Source organism: Perissodus microlepis, chromosome 2 (genome assembly GCF_051167445.1).
Source record: "Perissodus microlepis isolate ML-2025 ecotype Zambia chromosome 2, ASM5116744v1, whole genome shotgun sequence".
Taxonomy (NCBI): Eukaryota; Metazoa; Chordata; class Actinopteri; order Cichliformes; family Cichlidae; genus Perissodus; species Perissodus microlepis.
Window position 1 is genome coordinate 22,361,620 of NC_140462.1, and position 20,431 is coordinate 22,382,050.

The following is a 20,431-nucleotide window of genomic DNA, read 5'->3' on the forward strand; positions in this document are numbered from 1 at the left end:
ATGTTCATGACAAAAGAATTTCCCTCAGGATAAATAAAGTTCTTATCTTATCTTAAATGTGTTCTTCAGAACTGAAAATTTCACGTACCTATCATCTGTATGTAGTTGGAGTGCGTGTAAATATTCACAGAATGAATGTAACATTTGCATGGTTTCATTAAATACATTACATTTATAGAGTAAAGTTTCCATGAGGGGCACAGGGGGAAACTTATTCCAGATTTGACTAATATTGTTAATTACAACCCGTGGTTTGACAGAGTGTAATGGAAACGCACTAAAACTACAACTCTGTTCTTCTCTGTAAAGCTAAAATCGTCATTGTTTTCAGCCTGACTGAAGAATACAAACCTTCACATGACCGCAGTCTGTTATTAAATTCCGGCAGTCTGTCTCCATCTAGTGTACGAGTAATAGAAAAACAACGTCATCGCTGATTGGCTTAAATTGCGATGTGCTCGTTTCTGATTGGCTAGCAAAATCTTTACCGTCTACAAAAACCTTCCGTATGGGAACGCGGACAGCTTAACGTTTCATCTTCGTCATTATATTTTATTGTATCTCACCAATCAAAGCCTTTGTACCTGTTTGGTTTTATATTTAATGAGTGCAAATTTCAAAGCATGGAGAATGACGCCGAACAATCGTCGGGGTGATTATAAATGTGGCATTTTGTTGTTTCAGTCCGGATGAGAACAGCGGACGGACTAGTTTATGGAGTTTAGAGGAAGAAGCTTGGCGGTGAGAGTTTCTCTCGGTGCTGTTCGGGTAAAATGGGAGGCTGCAGAGCGTTTCGGGGCTCAGCGTTGCTCCTCGTGCTGCTGGAGCTCTCTCTGGTCTGCTGTGACATCACGGACGGAAACGCGGAGCACCTGAAGCGGGAGCACTCGTTAACGAAGCCGTACCAAGGTAGGGGCGTTAGCCCGGGAGCTAGCCCGCAGACTCGGGGACGTCTCCGCGGCTTCTCGGGCCCAGCGGAGGCTCCGAGCCGCCTGCATGTACACTCATCTTACATTGCATGTTTACGGGCTTTTAAAGACCGTGTGGCAGAGTGTCCTCCTGCGGGGTTAAAAGCCCCAAAACATTCGCTAGTGGGGAGCTGGAAGATCGATAGTTCCTGACAGGAAAACACACCAAATATGACTCACTTGTATCAGGTAGCTACACACAGATTATTAAATGATAGGCTGCAGTCAGCATGAACTAGTTTCTTCGCATCGCTAAGGTTAGAGATTTGCGCAAGTGAAGAAAATCTGTCCTACATATTTGTGTAATGGCGCACTGCGAGACATATCCTAGCATGTCTGCTTCATCGCATGGAAATATTAATATTCACAGAAACGGGAACAAATCGAAGATCGTCTCGGTGAATACTAAAATCGTTCTGCATGTCTGAGGCTGCTTTTAATCGAGTAATTCGGACTTCACTGAAGAAAGTCTGCTGATATGCTGATATTTACTGGATCTGAGCATGTTCACCTGTGTACAGTCTCTCTCTCTCTCTCTCTCTCTCTCTCTCTCTCTCTCTCTCTCACACACACACACACACCAGTCTGTGGTCACTCAGGTTCATGTGCAGATTTATTCTCAGGCAGGATCGATCTTCTGGTGGGCAGGTGTAAGATGACAGGTGCTTTGAGTGCTCAGAGTAGCAGTGTCCTTTATAAGAAGCAGGAGACACCTAACTGCTTGTCAGAGCTGCTTCATGCTGATCTCCCTCCACATCTGAGTTTTTACTTCAGCGGCTCTCCTGCAGCCACGCTTCATTTGGCCTGCCAGTATCTGTCAGCTGCCTCAGCAATGTACGTGAGGAACATGGTCCACTCAGACTCGCTGTCCTTCAGAATGCTGTTGAGGTTCTGCTGGCGCTGGGAATTGTAGATCCCAAGGACCAGGACCTCTGCCAGATGCTCACAGCATACCCTGACTATGTATATGGGTATGAGCATCCTCCCCCACCACCTGATCCAACTCAGCACCAGGCGGTGATCAGGTGACAGGTCAACTCCTTCCTTCAGCCAAGTGTCCAGAACATACGCCCCAGATCTGATGATACGATTACAGAACCAATCACGGACCTGCAACGTAGGGCGCCCTGGTGCCACATGCACTTACGGACATGTTTAAACATGGTGTTCAGCACAGACACACCGTTTTAGCACACAGGTCCAGTGACAGATCGGGCTGTTCCTCCTGATCATACTGCTTCAGCGCACAGCTGCCCTTCAGGTGACTGATTCCAGAGCCCATGAAGTGCTCTAACATGAGTCAGACACATTATAGCTGACCCCTACAGCGCCTCCTGCAGACAGCGATGCTGCAACCGATTAAATAAATAAATAATTCTGCATATCATCAGCAAACAGTTGATTTTCCTTTCCAAGTTTATCAGGCGCGTGTTAGTTAGTTCTTCTACAAAATCAGCTCCACCCTCCCTGTTGAGCGTGTAAGGATGTCTGATTACAGAGTTCAACCAGGAGTCAAGAGTCTGAATGTGTGGGAAGCACACAGTTTAGAGAAAGTGTCTGAATGTTGTATAGAGTACTTTGAGTAATCTAGGTACCTAGGAAAGTGTTATATAAGAGTCAGTCCATTCACTGTCTGAACAGAGTTTTGTCATGTTACTTTTGCACTGTTTTGCATGTTCTGACAACTGGCAAACATTCCCACCTATGGACAATTTAGAGTTTGCAGTTAACCTACCCCCACTAACTGCATGTCTTTGCACTGTGGGAGGAAGCCCGAGAACCCATGCACGGGAAGAACATGCAAACTCCACACAGAAAGACCCCGGCCTAATGGTGGAATCAAACTCAGTACCTTCTTGCTGTGAGGCAACAGTGCTAACCACCGTGCCGCCCTTGTTTGAATTAGTGGGTAAATAAACACTGGGATGATTATCCAAGATCATTCTTTGTCACCTTCCAGTTATTCCATAACACTTGATCTCCAGAACATCACCTTGCTGTGGTGAAAAGTTATTAAACCAACACATTCTGTTGATCCCTGAGCCGGGGTTGTAATGATAAAAGTTGGAAATCTGGACGAATTATTCACCTCTGTCATTTATTCTTCTCGCTGCCTCCTCAGATATCTGATCACTCATCCTGTCCTCTCTTATCCCTCCTTTTCCTCCCTTCTCTTCAGTAGCCTCATCTCCTTAATTTTCTTCACGGTTCTTCTCCTGCATGTCCATTTTTCTCCTCTCTCCTGCCTTTCTTGTCCTTTCCACTTGATTCATCCTCTCCAACTTTTCGTCTTTCTCCCTCTCTCCAGTGTCCTTTTTTCCTTCCTTTTCAATGATTCTCCTCTTCATTGCCCTTTTCTTTCCTCCTCCTGTCCCATCAGGTCTCTTATCTCTCAGATTTTCTCCTCTCGACTGCATCCTTCTCTTCTCTCCTGAGGGTAAATGATTCACCTCTTTTCTCCATTTTTCTGCTCTCCCTCTCCATCTACCCTGATCACTGGTGTTACACTTCATCACCACATCTACACAAGCCCGACAGATTACCTTCATTCCTAACCTGCAAACTCTTCTTTCAGCTGCTCGTGCTGAAAAAGAAGCAGAGATTTTATATGTAAAGTAATTTCAGAGTTGGGCTGCTCTGCTCAGGTCTCAGAGGGACTGTTCAAACATGGGTGGAAGCGCAGTGTATCAGCGTCAAGGGTTACTGGCTGACTGCCCAAACGCTACCTGTTCAGCTCATTTTCTGGCTCTGAAACTGTGCGCTGTGTCCAGCAATCAGTTTGATTGAGTCAGACTGTCCTGTTTGATCTCAGGTTCAGAACATCAGCAGAGCTCAAACTTTTCTGAGAACAGTCCCATTGGGCCGGAGCAAACCACACAAAGCTGCTTCATTCATGAATCTCATACATCTGCCCTTCATTAGCACTGCAGACGCAAATGCTCATCTCAAATATTCACGAGTAACAGCTCCAGTACAAAATGCTCTTACTGCAGGAAAAACATGTGGACATATCTGCAAGTTCACTCACAGGTTTCAGAAGAAACTCTGACGTGCTTTTTTATAGGCTAGCCTGGAGGTTAGCCTCACCCTGGATTCATTAGCAAAAACAACTCAATTGGATTTTGCATTATTGCTAAAAAAATGCACTGTGGATAAAAATCTTCAGGATATGTTTGTTCAGGGAGATTAGGCTAACTTTAGGCTGTGGTCACATGACTTCCATGATGCTAAGTTTCATCTCATTAAGCCTCCTACTCTCTGGGATCTGCAAAACCTTTATGAGTCCGGTATTTAATAGACATGCGCACAAATACCATGACCATGCACAGTGTGGGGGTTCAAATCGCCCAGCTTCACCCAGGGTGGAGTGTGCATGAATGAATTGAATTGCGCCCTGTGGAGTTTTACTTTTCTCCACTAAAACACAGTTCAAGGATCTTTACTGCACAGCAAATAAAATATTATTTTTTTATGCTCAAGCTAGCAACGCTTAAGTAGAGTAAATTTGGAGTGGAGTCAGGGCTATGCCAGGTTTTCTGCTTCCTTCAGACCTCTAATGTGACCATGAGCTGTGGTCATACAGCTGTGAGGATACAAGGGCCAGAAACGAATCCTCTAAAAGGTGTCCTAGCTCATCCTCAAAGGCCAGGTGAGGAGCTCTGTCAGAGCCGGCTGACTTGCTGGACACCACCTTCCCAGATAGCAAAATTGGTATGGCCCGGATCTGGCCCACACAACGTGCTTACAAATGGCTCACAAAGAATGACTTCCCTTTGGTGGCCCAGATCTGGTTTGCAAGAGGTGGCCCACACATGGGCCACCACAAAGCCAGTTGCAGACATACTGCCAGAATATCTTACTATTCGTCACTGATTGAAGAAAATAAGAACAACCCCAGGTTTCTCTTCAGCACTGTAGCCAGGCTGACAAAAAGTCAGAGCTCTTTTGAGCCAACCATCCCTTTAACGTTAACTAGTAATGACTTCATGAACTTCTTCACAAATAAAATTTTTATCATTAGAATAATCATCCCACAGATGTAATATTATCTACAGCTACTCTTAGTACCATTGATGTTAAGTTAGACTCTTTTTCTCCAATTGATCTTTCTGAGTTAACTTCAATAATTACTTCCTCCAAACCATCAACGCGTCTTTTAGACCCCATTCCTACAAAACTGCTCAAAGAAGTCCTGCCATTAATTAATTCTTCGATCTTAAATATGATCAACCTATCTCTAATAATCGGCTATGTACCACAGGCCTTCAAGTTGGCTGTAGTTAAACCTTTACTCAAAAAGCCATCTCTAGACCCAGCAGTCTTAGCTAATTATAGGCCAATCTCCAACTTTCCTTTCATATCAAAAATCCTTGAAAGAGTAGTTGTCAAACAGCTAACCGATCATCTGCAGAGGAATGGCTTATTTGAAGAGTTTCAGTCAGGTTTCAGAGCTCATCACAGCACAGAAACAGCTTTAGTGAAGGTTACAAATGATTATTTGGGGTCGGGAGACCCAAGATGGCGCCGGTGTACTTGGCTTGCCATCCGTCTCGCCGCTTTTTACCCTCCCTTTTTCCCTTACCTTCCCTTATGGACCTCGGCACTGTGTTTTTTTTTATCTTTATTTTTCTAGTCTTATGTTTATCTAGTGGTTGTGGACTGATTACATATGACAGGCAAACACTTTTAAATCTTCGTTCTTTTCATTCGTTTCGGGCCGACCCCTGCTGGAGTGTGGGCAGCGCTAACTTACCACAACTGGATTCGTCCTGCGGCTTCTCCTACCTACCGCTTCCTAGTCTCCACAAGAAACGCTACAGGAAGCGGGGAAGACGGAGTGGCCGTCGCGTCCGTCTCAGGGCCTTTCTCAGAGCCAGAATTACGGACCATGTACATGTTAATCTGGACACGCCATCATTTTTTCCCTCCTCCCTGGATTGCCCGGACGCTAAACTGCTTACTTGTCGCTGGATTTACCCGGCTGATCACCAAGCATCTGCCCGCTCTGCGACACGCTTTCCTACTCGGATTTGGATAACATCGCGCCGACGGGGAGTTTGTCGAAGCAATCTATGCTCTTCACTCTGCCTCGTGCTTCTAGAGGTGACTTAGTACCCTGGCCACGGATGGCACTGCTTAATGTCAGGTCGCTGGTAAATAAGACCTTTATTTTAAATGACTTATTCTCTACTAGTGGCCTTGATGTTTTATTCCTTACAGAAACCTGGATTCGCCCTGGTGAGCTCATTCCTTTCTCTGAACTTCTTCCTTTGGACTGTGCCTTTTTTAGTTCACCGAGGCTTTCTGGTAGGGGAGGTGGTTTAGCCTCGGTTTTTAAAAACGTATATATAATGTTCGGCAACTTTCCTCACCTAACTTTGCTAGTTTTGAAGTCCAGTTATTGGAGATGACTGCTTCCATGACCACTTTATGTGTGTTGGTCTATCGACCGCCCAAATATAACAAGTGTTTTATCTCGGACTTTGCCAACTTCTTGGGTTCCGTTCTTTTTAAATATGATTCTGTTCTTATTCTTGGTGATTTTAACATACACATCTGTTGTAAGGATGACCTGCTTGCTAAAGACTTTCTTGCTTTAATGGACTCTTTTAACCTCCTTCAATGGGTAAATGAACCAACCCACGTTAAAGGCCATATTTTGGACTTGGTCTTTACGTATGGCCTGGATATTTGTATTAAGGATATAAATGACGCTGGGATTTCAGATCATTTTCTAATTTCCTTTGATATTGGCTTATCTGCCGCTGGACTGCAGCCTGGAGCTCTTTCTCGTCCGCTACGCATACTCAGCTCTGAAGCTGTGTCAAAGTTTGCTGTGTCTTTTTTAGATTTCGCGCCTATAATTCCTGACTGCTGCTCAGTTCGCTCATCTGATGGTTATGCTGATACTTTGCTATCATTATTTTCATCTACCTCTGATTTGGCTGTACCTGATGACTGTTCTCTCTGTTCGGTTGATGGTTGTGCTAATATCCTGTTATCTGTTTGTTCTTTTATTCTTGATTCTGTTGCTCCCATCAAAATGAAGCGCCCTAGAACCTACTCTCATTGCTGGCTAAATGATACTACACATGCCTTACGACGTGTCTGTCGCCGTGATGAGAGGAGGTGGAAAAAAGATAAACTTCAGGTTTCTTATGATATGTTACGGACCAGCCGCTCACAGTTTCAAACTGCTGCTAGAATGGCTAAGGCATCTTTTCTTTCCAAAGTCATTGTGGCTAATGGTCATAACCCCCGTATGCTATTTAAAATTTTTAATTCTGTTGTTAATCCCTGTCCTGATATGCCTTTACTGTATTCACAAGCTCTTTGTGAGCGTTTTCAAATTCTTTTTTTTAGATAAGGTTTCATCCCTTAAGCTTTCCTCTTCGTCTGCCTCTTATCCTGTCTTTTCCTCTGAGTGTAATTCAACTTTTCATCAATTTGAGCCCGTGTCGCTTTCGACTCTGAAGCAGCTGGTTGATCAACTGAAAAACACCAATGCTGTGTTTGATATTCTTCCATCACGCATTGTTAAGGGCTGCTTTGATGTAATTGGACCGAGCATTTTATTCTTAATGAATTTTTCTCTACTCTCTGGATCTGTCCCACTGGCCTTTAAGCATGCTGTAGTCCAGCCTATTCTGAAAAAGAAGAATCTTGATTGTTATGATCTTTTGAACTATCGACCAATCTCTAAGCTTCCGTTTCTGTCCAAGATCCTGGAGCGACTAGTTCTCTCTCAGCTTCAGGCATACTTAGATGCGAACAACATTGCAGAGAAATTTCAGTCTGCCTTTAAGCCACGGCATAGCACTGAAACGGCCTTGCTTAGAGTTCTCAATGACCTATTTGTAAGCACTGACTCTGGACGCTCTGTGGTCCTGGTTTTATTGGACCTTTCCTCTGCTTTTGATATGGTTGATCATAACATTCTTCTACTAAGACTTGAGCATACTGTGGGTATAAGAGGCACTGCCCTCAACTGGTTTAAATCTTATCTTGCTGACAGGTCTTTTTCGGTTAATTTGGGCAACTTCTCATCTTCCTCGGTACCTGTACGCTGTGGTGTGCCTCAAGGATCTGTATTAGGCCCTATTCTCTTTTCGCTATATCTGCTCCCTCTTGGAGCAATTTTTGAGAAGTATAATATTGCCTTTCATTGCTATGCTGATGATATACAGATTTATTTTGAGATTACTGACGATCTTGCTATGTCTTTTCACTATTTTCGTGAATGCATGCGTGAGGTTAAAGGTTGGTTCAAGAGTAATTCTCTTGTCCTGAACGAAAAGAAAACGGAGATCGTGGTGTTTGATAGTAAAATCCCCCGCGACCAACTGTGTGCTGCTCTGATGCCTTTTGCTAGCTCTCCTTCTGATTATGCCAGTAATTTGGGCATACTACTGGATAGCTCGCTTAAATTTGACAAGCAAGTGTCTGCTGTTGTGAGGTCTAGTTTTAATCAGCTGCGCCTCATTTCTAAGGCTAAGCGCTATATTCCGCACATTGACCTGGAAAAACTCATTCACGCATTCGTGACTTCCAGGTTGGACTACTGCAACTCTCTTTATATTGGCCTTTCCTCCACCCTTCTCGTTAGATTGCAGACTGTCCAGAATGCGGCGGCACGCCTTTTGACAGGTAGCAGGAAGTTTTCTTCCATCACTCCTGTTCTTGCTGGCTTGCACTGGCTTCCAATTAAATACCGTTTTCAATTTAAAATATTACTTTTCACCTACAAAACCATTAATAACTTGGCGCCGAGCTACCTCAATGAGCTTCTCAGGTTACACACTCCTGTCAGAGCACTTAGATCTGCTACCCAAATTCTTCTGGAGCAACCTCGTTCTCGGCTGAAGTCTCGTGGTGACCACGCGTTTGCTGTAGCTGCCCCGGTCTTATGGAACAATTCAATTCAATTCAATTTTATTTATATAGCGCCAAATCACAACAAAAGTCGCCTCAAGGCGCTTCATAGATACAGAGAAAAACCCAACAATCATATGACCCCCTATGAGCAAGCACTTTGGCGACAGTGGGAAGGAAAAACTCCCTTTTAACAGGAAGAAACCTCCGGCAGAACCAGGCTCAGGGAGGGGCGGCCATCTGCTGCGACCGGTTGGGGTGAGAGAAGGAAGACAGGATAAAAGACATGCTGTGGAAGAGAGACAGAGGTTAATAACAGATATGATTCAATGCAGAGAGGTCTATTAATACATAGTGAGTGAGAAAGGTGACTGGAAAGGAAAAACTCAATGCATCATGGGAATCCCCCGGCAGCCTACGTCTATTGCAGCATAACTAAGGGAGGATTCAGGGTCACCTGGTCCAGCCCTAACTATATGCTTTAGCAAAAAGGAAAGTTTTAAGCCTAATCTTAAAAGTAGAGATAGTTTCTGTCTCCCGAATCCAAACTGGAAGCTGGTTCCACAGAAGAGGGGCCTGAAAACTGAAGGCTCTGCCTCCCATTCTACTTTTAAATACTCTAGGAACAACAAGTAGGCCTGCAGAGCGAGAGCGAAGTGCTCTAATAGGGTGATATGGTACTACAAGGTCATTAAGATAAGATGGGGCCTGATTATTTAAGACCTTGTATGTGAGGAGCAGGATTTTGAATTCAATTCTGGATTTAACAGGAAGCCAATGAAGGGAAGCCAAAACAGGAGAAATATGCTCTCTCCTTCTAGTCCCTGTCAGTACTCTTGCTGCAGCATTTTGGATTAGCTGAAGGCTTTTCAGTGAGTTTTTTGGACATCCTAATAATAATGAATTACAGTAGTCCAGCCTGGAAGTAATAAATGCATGAACTAGTTTTTCAGCGTCACTCTGAGACAGGATATTTCTAATTTTAGAGATGTTGCGCAAATGGAAGAAAGCAGTCTTACATATTTGTTTAATATGTGCGTTGAAGGACATGTCCTGGTCAAAAATGACTCCAAGGTTCCTCACAGCGTTACTGGAGGCCAAGGTAATGCCATCCAGAGTATGAATCTGGTTAGATACCATATTTCTAAGATTTTCAGGGCCGAGTACAATAACCTCAGTTTTATCTGAATTAAGAAGCAGAAAGTTAGCGGCCATCCAGGTCTTTATGTCTTTAAGACATTCCTGCAGTTTAACTAATTGGTGTGTGTTATCTGGCTTCATGGACAGATAGAGCTGGGTGTCATCTGCATAGCAGTGAAAATGTATGCTATGTCTTCTAATGATGCTGCCTAAGGGAAGCATGTATAATGTAAACAGAATTGGTCCTAGCACTGAACCCTGTGGAACTCCATAATTAACCTCAGTGGGTGAAGAGGACTCTCCATTTACATGCACAAATTGGAGTCTATTAGATAGATATGATACAAACCACTGCAGTGCAGTACCTGTAATACCTACAGCATGTTCTAATCGCTCTAATAGGATATTATGGTCGACAGTATCGAACGCTGCACTGAGGTCTAGCAGGACAAGCACAGAGATGAGTCCACTGTCAGAGGCCATAAGAAGATCATTTGTAACCTTCACTAAAGCTGTTTCTGTGCTGTGATGAGCTCTGAAACCTGACTGAAACTCTTCAAATAAACCATTCCTCTGCAGATGATCTGTTAGCTGTTTGACAACTACTCTTTCAAGGAGTTTTGATATGAAAGGAAGGTTGGAGATTGGCCTATAATTAGCTAAGACTGCTGGGTCTAGAGATGGCTTTTTGAGTAAAGGTTTAACCACAGCCAGCTTGAAGGCCTGTGGTACATAGCCGACCATTAGAGATAGGTTGATCATATTTAAGATCGAAGAATTAATCAATGGCAGGACTTCTTTGAGCAGTTTTGTAGGAATGGGGTCTAAAAGACACGTTGATGGTTTGGAGGAAGTAATTATTGAAGTTAACTCAGAAAGATCAATTGGAGAAAAAGAGTCTAACTTAACATCAATGGTACTAAGAGTAGCTGTAGATAATATTACATCTGTGGGATGATTACTGGTAATTTTTTCTCTAATGATAAAAATTTTATTTGTGAAGAAGTTCATGAAGTCATTACTAGTTAACGTTAAAGGGATGGTTGGCTCAACAGAGCTCTGACTCTTTGTCAGCCTGGCTACAGTGCTGAAGAGAAACCTGGGGTTGTTCTTATTTTCTTCAATCAGTGATGAATAGTAAGATGTTCTGGCTTTGCGGAGGGCTTTCTTATAAAGCAGCAAACTATTTCTCCAGGCTAAATGATGATCCTCTAAATTTGTGACACGCCATTTCCTCTCCAGATTACGAGTCATCTGCTTTAGGGTACGTGTTTGAGAATTATACCACGGAGTCAGGTACTTCTGATTAGAGACCTTAGTTTTCACTGGAGCTACAGTATCCAGAGTCGTACGTAGTGAGGAGGTGAAATTATTAACAAGATAATCAACCTCTGTTGGGGTAGCGTTCAGATAGCTGCTCTGCTCTGTGTTGGTACAGGGCATTGAAGATGATAACAGTGGGTGGATTATATTCTTAAACTTAGTTACAGCGCTTTCAGAAAGACATCTACTTTGATAAAATCTACTCTCCACCGCTGTGTAATCAATTATTGTAAATGTAAATGTTATCAGGAAATGATCAGACAGGAGAGGGTTTTCAGGAAACACTGTTAAATGTTCAGTTTCTATGCCATATGTTAAAACAAGATCTAGAGTGTGATTAAAGTGGTGGGTGGGTTCTTTTACATTTTGAGAGAAGCCAATTGAGTCTAATAACAGACTAAATGCCATGTTGAGGCTGTCATTTTTAGCATCTACATGGATGTTAAAATCACCCACAATAATTATTTTATTTGAGCTCAGAACTAGATTAGATATAAAGTCTGAGAAATCAGACAGAAACTCTGTGTAAGGCCCAGGTGGACGATAGATGATAACAAGTAAGACTGGTTTCTGAGTTTCACAGCTGGGGTGGACAATGTTAAGCATCAGGCTTTCAAATGAATTAAAAGTCTGTCTTGGTCTTTCATTAATTAATAGGCTGGTGTGAAAAATTGCTGCCACACCGCCCCCTCGGCCTGTGCTTCGAGGTTTCTGGTAGTTAGAATGACTCGGGGGTGTTGATTCATTTAAACTAACATAATCATCCTGCTGCAACCAGGTTTCTGTAAGGCAGAGTAAATCAATTTGTTGATCAATTATTAAGTCATGTACTAACAGAGACTTGGAGGAGAGAGACCTAATATTTAATAATCCACATTTCACTGTTTTACTCTTTGGTTCAGATGTGGATACTGTATTGTTCTTTCTTTTTGATTGTTTATGTTTAAGTTGTTTGTTGCTGGTTTTTAGTTTGTTTTTTGTCTTTTTGGAAGCTGACACAGTCTCTATGGAGATGGGTTTTTGGGGGGGTAGCAGGAGGAGAGAAGCTGCAGAGAGGCGTGTAAGACTGCAACTCTGCTTCCTGGTCCCAACTCTGGATAGTCATATTTTGGGGGGTTTAATAAATTTGTCCATATTTCTAGAAATGAGAGCTGCTCCATCCAAAGTGGGATGGATGCCGTCTCTCCTAACAAGACCAGGTTTCCTCCAGAAGGTTTGCCAATTATCTATGAAGCCCACATCGTTTCTGGGACACCACTCAGACAGCCAGCAATTTAAGGAGAACATGCGGCTAAACATGTCACTCCTGGTCTGATTGGGGAGGGGACCAGAGAAAACTACAGAGTCCGACATTGTTTTAGCAAAGTTGCACATCGATTCAATATTGATTTTAGTGACCTCCGATTGGCGTAACCGGGTGTCATTACTGCCGACGTGAATTATGATTTTACTGAATTTACGTTTACCCTTAGCCAGCAGTTTTAAATTTCCTTCAATGTCGCCTGCTCTGGCCCCTGGAAGACAATTGACTATGGTTGCCGGTGTCTCTAGCTTCACATGTCTGAGAACAGAATCACCAATTACCAGAGTTTGACCCCCGGCGGGTGTGTCACCGAGTGGGGAAAAACGGTTAGACACATGAACGGGTTGGTGGTGTACCTGGGGCTTCTGTTTAGGACTATGCTTCCTCCTCACCGTGACCCAGCCGCCCTCTTTCCCCAGCTGCTTGGGGTCTGCCGGGGAACAGCTAGCGGGGCCTACGCTATCTTCGGCTGCACCAGCTACAGGGGCCTGGCTAGCTACGGGTGAATGAAGGGTGCGAAGCCGAGTCTCCAATTCAGTAATCCTGGCCTCCAGAGCTGCAAATATGCTACATTTGTTACAGATATCATTACTGCTAAAGGAGGCCGAGGAGTAACTAAACATCTGACACAATGAGCAAGAAAGTGCAGGAGGGACAGGTGAAGTAGCCATGGTGCTAACGAGTCGGCTACGAGCTAGGCTAAGCTAGCGAAACAGTACAGAGACAGTGAGTGAAAACTTTGGCTATAAATTAGGTAGTGAGTACACAGAAAGTGTGCTTCGGATGAAGCACGTGAAGATTATACTATGAAAGAAGAATGTATTTAAAAGTTGTTAATTAAATTGCTAAGCAAATAAGCTACTCAGAAACACCACTGTGTTTGAGCAGGAACAGGAAGTGATACTCTACCGCAGAGCGAGCGAACACCAAGTGACAGCGCCACCAACAACCTTCCTGTTGCTATCCGGACATCTGACTCTATGCCACTGTTTAAATCACGGCTGAAGACTTATTTGTTTAATCTTGCCTTTCCACCTAGTTAACACTTGGTGTGCGTTGGTACATTTTTATCCGTTATGCTTGTGAACTACTTTTATATCTTATGATTGTCAAGGTTTTTATAATTGATACGTGCCAGGTCCTTTCTCTTTTCCCTCCCATCTCCCTTTTCCTATTTTATTTTTGTCAAGCACCTTGGTATACCCTTGGTTTTTTAGTGTGCTTTATAAATAAAGTTTATTATTATTATTATTATTATGCAAGTTTAACAACATTATGATTACATCTTAATCCAAGAGTGTAGCCACACTGGTATGTGTAGTGTAGCCACATTATTAGTGAGCTTTAGAAGGTGTGAATGTTTGGTGAGTGTGAAACGGGTGTGACGGTATTGACACAGCAGCGAGTGTGTGTGCTTAACCTGCTCATGTGTGTCTGAGCGTTTGCCTGTTTTTCCCGCAGGTGTCGGCAGCAGCCCATCCAGCCAGTGGGATTTCTCTGGAAGCACTTTGGTGACGAGCTCGTACGTCCGCCTGACTCCAGATGAGAGGAGCAAGCAGGGATCCATCTGGAACACTGTGGTGAGGCGAAGCGCGATCACAGAGAATCATTTAAAGTAAAAAATGTCCCCTCTCTGTGGCTGAAGCCTCCTCGCTGAGACGAGGAGTTGTAGGCTTCGGCTCAGTAGCGTCTAACCCTTGGCTCGTTTCTGTGTTAGCCTTGTTACCTGAAGGACTGGGAGATGCACGTGCAGTTTAAAATCCACGGCTCGGGGAAGAAGAATCTCCACGGTGACGGCATCGCTCTCTGGTACACGAAGGACAGGCTGCATTCAGGTAACACCGGGTCTTCGCTGCGAAGGTCCGGCTGGTGTGAAGGAGCTTCATATAGAGTTTGGATCTACCCGGAATTCTCTGCTGCAACCAAACTGAGGCCTAAGAAGGCAAAGTGTAGATACTGAGCAGCCTGACCTCCCTGAAGGTGGAGCTCTTTCTCTTTGTAAAAGACATAACCCGGCATAGTCGTTCGAGTCGGGCTTTGCGGCGTGTTCGCGGTGAGTAAACGTAGCCCTACATGCAGCTCTGTGAGGCTGAGGTACTGCGGGCCCCTTCTCGCCGGTTAACCGCTTCACGGTCAGGAGGAAAAAGCATGTAAAGTGTTGCAGCTCAGAAGGACGGCTGTAAATCCAAACCTGTGTGTGTGTCACTCCATACGTGTCTGTCATCTCATCACTGCTGACCTCACATAGCATCTCGCTCACGTCTCGCCTCATCTCTGCCTCCATCCTAGGCCCTGTGTTTGGAAACCAGGATCAGTTTCTTGGCCTGGCTATTTTTTTGGATACCTTCCGCAATGACCTCCATGGGATGGATGTAAGTGTGTGTGTGCGTGCATGTGTGCCGAAGTGACTGACCAGCTTGTTTCTTTGCAGGGCCCGTGTTTTCCAACAGCGCCGTCTTCCACGGGCTTGCCGTCTTTATAGATACTTACTCTAACGATGATGCGACAGATGTGAGTGGCTGCAGGTTTTCCCCGTCAGCATGCTGTCTCAGTGCACAGTCTGTCTCCTCGTTGTGAAACGCTGCAGGCCTGTTGAAGTGGACCTATTCGCCGTCCTCCTTTTCAAGTCTGATTGGCCGGGGTGGGGGGGGCTATAATGACATCTCCCCTCTATGACATCACACGGGATTACTTGTGCATACACTGACCTTATCGTTAGGAACTCTGTTCATGTTTAATATTGAAAAGAAGATATGACAGGACATAAGGAGAAGCAGAAAAGGTCCACTTCAGCGTCAGTGACAGAATATTTGTTTGTTGATGTGTCACCTTATCGCTGTTCTGTGTCACTCACATAGAAAAGGCCCCGGTTTAAATAGAAATACAGTTAACAGCCATAGCGAGTCTGCAAATGTCTGAAATACAGTAAATTACATTTTTAGAACTAAATGTCTTTGATATATCTTAAATTGGACTGGATTATGATGCTAATACTGATGTTTTAGACAGTGTGTGTGTGTGTGTGTGTGTGTGTGTGTGTGTGTGTGTGTGTGTGTGTGTGTGTATTGATCAGACCAAATCGATAACAATCTGAGCTTTGCAGCCCGGTCAGTGTTAGAAATCTTTCTCTGATTTTTAAAAAAACAGTCACGAAATGCTTCACAGAGGGAGCAATAAAAAAGAAACGGCTTGTGTGGGGTCAAAATGAACGCAGAAGAAGCAGGAAGACGACACAGAACGCAACCCTAATCTGAACAGCTTTCAGAGCTAATGTTGGGAATGCCCTTAGTCCAGGGGTGGGCAACTCCAGGCCTCGAGGGCCGGTGTCCCTGCAGGTTTTAGATGTGTCCTTGAACCAACACAGCTGATTCAAATGGTTCAATTAGCTCCTCAACATGTCCAGAGTCCTGGTAATGAACTAATCATGTGATTCAGGTGTGTTGACCCAAGGTGAGATCTAAAACCTGCAGGACACCGGCCCTCGAGGCCTGGAATTGCCCACCCCTGCCTTAGTCATGTAGTGTCAGGGTATTATCGACCTGAAACCCCAATGCTCGCTCCAGCGTACGTGCCTCTCTGCAGCCCTTCTAGTGGCCGAGGTGCGGTCATTTTAAGTGCCTCTGAAAATGTCAGAGGATCCTCTCCACTCGAAGCATAAGACAGAGCTCTGTAATCAGAGTACTGTGACTGTAACGCCCTTGTTGGTGAGCAGTACGGAGGCTGGATGTGCTCGGCACCTTGTTCTGTCTCCTAAACAAAGACACTGCTCCCAGAAGAACAGCTGAGGTTTGTGACTTTGACCTGATACAGGCTTCAGTTCAGTTTTCCCTGTTTTCAGTCGGATCAGAGCAAGGAGAGAAAAAGCACTCGAGTGTTTAATGAGACCTTTACCCTCGTCAGAGCTCAAACGCTCTGCAGGAAGTGAACATCACTGTAACCACAACCAACTGCCGATTACCTCAAATGTGTCATGTTGACATGTTTTGTTTTTATGTGACATATTTGTTGGTCCTGTCGAAGCGTGTAACGCCTGTGTAGGACTCGTGTACTGATCATTTCCTGTCCGCCGCCAGCGCTCTTTCCCGTACATTTCAGCCATGGTGAACAACGGCTCGGTGAGTTACGACCACGGGAAAGACGGCCGCTCGTCTGAGCTGGGAGGCTGCTCTGCCGAGATCAGGAACCGTGATCACGACACGTACCTCGCCATCCGCTACTCCAAAGGGCGACTGACGGTAAGTGGCCGCACCTTCAGTTTCTGCTGCGACTGCAGTTTGAGGTGGAGCGTTTGCAGTGTTTTTACCTTTGGTCCTGCCTCCCCTCTGTAACCCGGCAGGTGATGGTAGACGTGGACGACAAGAACGAGTGGAAGGAGTGCATCGACATCGGCGGAGTTCGTCTTCCCACGGGATATTTCTTTGGGGCTTCGGCAGCTACGGGCGACCTGTCAGGTAGGTCTGAGCTGCCGGTGAAGGAGGAATACTGATTGTTAAAATCGCATTCTTAAACCTCGAAGTGTTTTCACCAACTCTTCACAGATAACCATGACATCATCTCCATGAAGCTCTACCAGCTGATGGTGGAACACACGGCTGAAGAGGAGAACTTGGACTGGACGAAGATCGAGCCCAGCGTCAGCCTCCTCAAATCCCCTAAAGGTAGATTCAAATACCCAAAACTTTATTTAGAATAAAGTGCTTCAGAGTGTTTCAGCAGGGCTACAAGTGGGAGGGATGTTTCTCAGACTTCTAAAACATTCCAGTTAAAAGCACAGTTAAAACCAGATGGAGTAAACTGATGGTGGATGTTCTTCCTCCTTCTCAGACAACATCGATGATCCCACCGGAAACTTCCGCGGCACGCCTCTCACCGGCTGGAAGGTGTTCCTGCTGCTGCTGTGCGCCCTGCTGGGGATCGTGGTGTGCGCCGTGGTGGGAGCTGTGGTTTTCCAGAGGAGACAGGAGAGGAACAAAAGGTTTTACTGAGGAGGAGGAGGCAGAGGAGGACGAGACTGGTGTTCTTACTGGAGAGGAATAAACTGTTTCCTGATCATGGATTGAGCACTTAATGTGAATTTGTTTTCTACAGATGATCTGAATGTTTGTATCTGTGAAGCACTGCGGGGGGAGGTGATGATTGCAGGGTTCGATTTCCTTTCATTGACAAACTTTGGGGTTTTTTTTCTTAAAGAGCGTGTTACGCCGGCTTTTTGTTGATCAGGTGTGTTCTGCTGCAGAGAACGTGAACGTGGCTTTGATCCATGAAGATGGTTTCTTATTACAGAGGAGAGCTGGTGCTGGTTTAGTACCGACCTGTGAGGAACAAACTCGTGTAAAGAAGTCATCACAGCCAACGGGAAGGCTTCAGATTATAGTCGGAGCCTCGGGCTGCGGTTCAACAGTTCACAGACATCCCTCATTTGTTTGGTTTTGCTGGACGTTAAACGTGACGAGTCTGACCGCTCTCACTCAGCCGGCGTCACAGCGATGGTGGATGGTGTTAACGTGGGTCTGCCGTGGAGACGAGAGGATCATCTTACACACATCCAAATCACGTCCCTTATGTTAGGGTCAGTTTCTCGTGTTATGTTCTGCCGCAGACACGAATCAGCCTTGTCGTCGCCTCCTAGGTCTCCTCTGCCGAAGGAGGTGATAAAGGATGCTTAGAAGCTCCTTTCCTTAGTGCTGGTGGGATTCAGCGGCTCTGGTTGTGTCTGCAGCCTTCAGGAAGTTAGAGACGCATGAGGGAATAGAAAGGACTCTTTGGCCGCGGCCTGATCGATTTGATTCGTCGTTGTTTTATCCATCCAATCAGAATCATTCAGTTCAATCCAGGATTTCCTGAATGTGTTTTTTTTTTTTCTATTTCAGAGAACAACTTTGTGTGTGTGTGTGTGTGTGTGCTCTGCTCTGCTCTGCTCAGTCTCCATCAGCCTGTCGACGCCCCCTGGTTTACTCGATGGCGTCTGTGAAGCTTCGTTCTGATGGTTAGCTGACGGTTTAGTTTAACGTCAGAGGAAACTGATAAGCTTGCCTCAGAATAAAATATTTACTGTTGCGTTCACCCATCAGGACTCTGCTCATCGCTTATGACATAAACACGTCAGGCTGTACAAACTTTAAGGGGACGGCGAGCAGCTCGGAGGGATAGTGCGGTCACTTCCTGTTTTAACTGAAGTAGACATCGTCCTGGAAACAGACGGTAAAGTTCACAGCGAGTTGAAACATTAGAAACATTAAAGCTGTTTGTGGAGAGCAGCTATTGTCAGAGTTCACGTAGAGTACGGCCTTCTCTGTCTTCAGTTTATGTGACGGGGTGTTTGAATCATGCTCTGAGAACAAGTGTGAATAATAACTGATCATTTCTCATTTTCTCCTTTTTGTTCGTTTGGGTTTTTGCTTTGCTCACGTTTTTCCGTCATCTTTCATTCAAAGCGTTTTTATTGGTTTGGTTTGATTTGATTTTTCTGCAGAGACAGGAAACTCTCCTCTCGTCACAAATAATATACTAAAATAAAAAAAATTAACCGTGAGACTGTTTGTGATTATTCCACGTCTATGACATCATTACTTTACACTCTGCTGATAGTAAAGCATCCTCCTGCCTGCAGCTCCACCCTCTCTCCTCCGCACATGCTCAGACCCTCTGATCCTGCTCACTAGAGTTGGATGTCTCCAGACCACTTTTACGTGGTCTTGGTCTTGTCTTGGTCTCGGATCCCTCGGTCTTGTCTCTGTCTTGCTGTCTCAGATCGACATAGTGGAGATTTGGAGTCAACAGTATCCATGACGCACAACGTAACGTTCGATAATGTGTCATGCGCATAAGCATCAGCTCTAAGAGCCGTGTTTAGAGTGCTTTGTAGTGAATCAGAAGGGTCGACTCCCATTGAGCGAGAGCCGGCTCCTCACTTGATTTCCTTTCACTGCTCAGCTCTCACACAGTGGCTCAGCTATGCTCCAATCCCTCCATATTGTGGCCAATCACATGTGAGGATATAGGATAATATCATTATGTGAAAAACAGAGGGTGAGAGACACGACAGTCAAGTGGAGCGTGCGTCTGTCCTCTCAGTAAGTGAGTGAGACAGTAGACAGCGGTGAGGAGGGCTGTGCGAGTGTATCGCAAAAACATAAAAATATGCCTGACACCTGTAAACGAAGCAGCATCTGGCTGCAGTTTAAAGACTTTTGTCTCGGTCTCGACTTTGTCTTGGTCTTGACTCGGTCTGTCTTGGTCTTGTCTTGGTCTCGATACCCTCTGGTCTTGGTATTGTTTTGGTCTTGGTTTAGGCGGTCGTGACTACAAGTCTACTGCTCACTGAACATCTCAGCCTCCGCCATCTTCAACCCTCACAGCAGGTCTCACCTCCATATTTAACACTTCTCTTTCTGTCATAAATCACACCTGACACTCATCTCCTGCACTTTCTCCGCCTCTCTGTGGATGTGTTGACTCCGGGTATTTAAACTCCACCCACCGTCACTACCTCCACCTGCGCCCCTGCTCTCACAGCGGTTCAGTTTTGGGTTGTTTTGTTTATTCAGATTGAATTTAAAGAAATCAAAAGTTCAAACATTTTTGTCCGTGATTAGTTATTTTCAGAATAAAAGCAAGTTCGTTACAAAAAAGTTTTTCATATAAATCCAGAAGCTTTGGTTTCCTGCACAGGAAAACTTTCTTGTGTTTAGACAAACCTCGGGATGGGCTCAGTTTAACCTTCAAAGAAGTTTAAATTAAACTTCTTTTATTTGCAGCACCGGCTTCTCGCCGTGCTTTCTTCAAAGATCGCCAGCTTTGTGCTGGAAATCTGAGGATTCGGGAA

The 20,431-nt window shown here is 44.8% G+C and overlaps 1 protein-coding gene across 2 annotated transcripts; it reads left to right on the plus strand.

The window, feature by feature from the left end:
- Positions 1-615: 615 nt before the first annotated feature.
- Positions 616-19,138, plus strand: lman2 (lectin, mannose-binding 2). Of its 2 annotated transcripts, none has more exons than XM_084952692.1 (8): positions 616-909; positions 14,068-14,186; positions 14,324-14,441; positions 14,896-14,978; positions 16,680-16,841; positions 16,943-17,057; positions 17,145-17,264; positions 17,431-19,138. In XM_084952692.1, exons 1-8 carry the CDS (start codon positions 774-776, stop codon positions 17,589-17,591), a joined length of 1,014 nt encoding a protein of 337 aa, XP_084808818.1. In that variant the 5' UTR covers positions 616-773; the 3' UTR covers positions 17,592-19,138. The 2 variants fall into 2 exon arrangements, with proteins under 2 accessions (XP_084808818.1, XP_084808825.1); XM_084952699.1 differs by lacking the exon at positions 14,896-14,978 and adding an exon at positions 15,038-15,117 and having other exon boundaries at positions 622-909.
- Positions 19,139-20,431: the final 1,293 nt, after the last annotated feature.

What these genes read in the sequence shown, in the direction of transcription:
- lman2 (XM_084952692.1), top strand. Translation starts at nt 774, where the DNA reads ATGGGAGGCTGCAGAGCGTTTCGGGGCTCAGCGTTGCTCCTCGTGCTG. An exon ending in GTTAACGAAGCCGTACCAAG is followed by an intron (nt 910 to 14,067) that starts GTAGGGGCGTTA and finishes TTTTTCCCGCAG; the next exon opens with GTGTCGGCAGCAGCCCATCC. An exon ending in GAAGGACAGGCTGCATTCAG is followed by an intron (nt 14,442 to 14,895) that starts GTAACACCGGGT and finishes CCTCCATCCTAG; the next exon opens with GCCCTGTGTTTGGAAACCAG.